The sequence below is a fragment of the Quercus suber genome, unplaced genomic scaffold (genome assembly GCF_002906115.3).
Source record: "Quercus suber isolate HL8 unplaced genomic scaffold, Cork oak 2.0 scaffold_67, whole genome shotgun sequence".
NCBI lineage: Eukaryota > Viridiplantae > Streptophyta > Magnoliopsida > Fagales > Fagaceae > Quercus > Quercus suber.
In genome coordinates this window covers 1,234,895-1,236,684 of record NW_027069532.1, presented here as the reverse complement: position 1 = coordinate 1,236,684, position 1,790 = coordinate 1,234,895, and the positions used below count along the sequence as shown (strand labels likewise).

The 1,790-nt window shown below is 35.8% G+C and overlaps 1 protein-coding gene across 1 annotated transcript; it reads left to right on the top strand.

The window, feature by feature from the left end:
• The first annotated feature begins 406 nt into the window (after positions 1-406).
• LOC112028462 (major allergen Pru ar 1) lies at positions 407-1,441 on the top strand. Its single transcript, XM_024061158.2, has 2 exons — positions 407-689; positions 915-1,441. Exons 1-2 carry the CDS (start codon positions 506-508, stop codon positions 1,211-1,213), a joined length of 483 nt encoding a protein of 160 aa, XP_023916926.1. The 5' UTR covers positions 407-505; the 3' UTR covers positions 1,214-1,441.
• The last annotated feature ends 349 nt before the right edge of the window (positions 1,442-1,790 follow it).

The window sequence follows — 1,790 nt, the reverse complement described above, 5'->3', positions numbered from 1 at the left end:
ATTCTAAGTTGACAGCTAATCAGTGTAAAATTTTTCAATTTAGTGGATAACAATCTACCTCAAACTATGATAGATATGGCAGAAAGTTTTCATTACACTTAAGAAGGTGTTACACAAATAGTCAACACTGAAAGCCAAAAGAGAGTTCAAGAGAAATTTGGTAGGCTATGATAGTGGGCGGTTGCCATTATTGAATGAAAGTTTTGGTTTTGAGATCTGAATGTAAGTCAATTTCTTAAAGGTTCTTTGTTTGTCTAAATGACAAAATCTTTTCTTAGAAAATTATGATTCTCTTTGGACGGTGGGAACATTCAAAAAGAAAAGCACGTTATCTACGTTCTTTGATCAACGAGGTCACATTATTACAAACGAAACCCTTTATTCTCAGTCTATAAATACCACCCTCAGATACTCAAGCTTGCAAACTACCTAAAGTTCAATAAACTCATCTACTCCTTTCATTCTTCATTTGATTACTTTCATACTTAATATCTCTAAGGCCAACATGGGTGTTTTCACTTATGAAACTGAGACCACCTCAATCATTGCACCCGCTAAGCTATTCAAGGCTTTTGTTCTTGATGGTGACAACCTCATCCCAAAGGTTGCACCTCATGCCATTAAGAGTGCTGAAATCATTGAAGGGAATGGAGGTCCCGGAACCATAAAGAAGATCACCTTTGGTGAAGGTTCGTTTCTATATCCTAATCTCCAATGTGTTAATTTCCTCCTCCTCAATTACATAATCAAGGTACTAGTTATTAATATGATATTTGGCTCTCAAAAATAAGAATTTTACCTCCAAAGTAATAAAAGGGATCAGACACAATTGCTATTTTTATTTTTTTGGCTCTCATAGCAACATATGTAGATATTGTAAAGAGGTAACAAAATGTTTTCTCTAAAATTTTCAGGTAGCCAATTCAAGTATGTGAAGCACAGAATTGATGAGATTGACCATGTAAACTTCACATACTGCTACAGCGTGATTGAGGGTGATGCTTTGAGTGAAGTACTCGAGAAAATCTCATATGAGATCAAAATTGTGGCAAGCCCTGATGGAGGATCCATCTTGAAGAGCACCAGCAAGTACCACACAAAGGGTGAGCATGAGATCAAGGAAGAGCAAGTTAAGGCTGGCAAAGAAAAGGCTGCGGGACTTTTCAAGGCTATTGAGAGCTACCTCTCAGCACATCCTGATGCCTACAACTAAACCTTCTGTTGTGTATCTGTCCCCTCAAACAGGAGCAAATCTTGTGGCTTTCATGTTTTATTTTTAGCCAATACTGCTTTTGGGCTTTCTAATAAAGGAGTTTTTTTTGGTTTTGATTCTTGTGATATTTCAGCTGGAAGAGCTAGAAGTGAATGTTAAATTACACTTTAAATACAATAATGTAATGAAATCATCTTGAAATTAAGGGTCCGTTTGGTTCATGTAAAATATTTTCCGGAAAAGGAAAATGCTTTCAGGTTGTTTGGCTGTCTCGGAATTCGTTTTACGGAAAATCAATTCCGGTGTTTGGTTCGTTCAAATATTTTACAGAAAATGCTTTCCGTTTTTCGGAAAATTAATTCCTATGTTTGGTTCGGTCAAACATTTTATGAAAAATGTAGGACGTTTTTTTATGGAAAATCAATTCCCATGTTTGGTTTGTGGATCATTTTACGAAAAATATGAAATGTCTTACAAATTCCTGCACCTGCATTACCTAGACAAACCTGTAACAGTACAAAACTAATCATCCACTTCAACATCAAAAATAATCATCCAAATTCAGACACCTGCATTG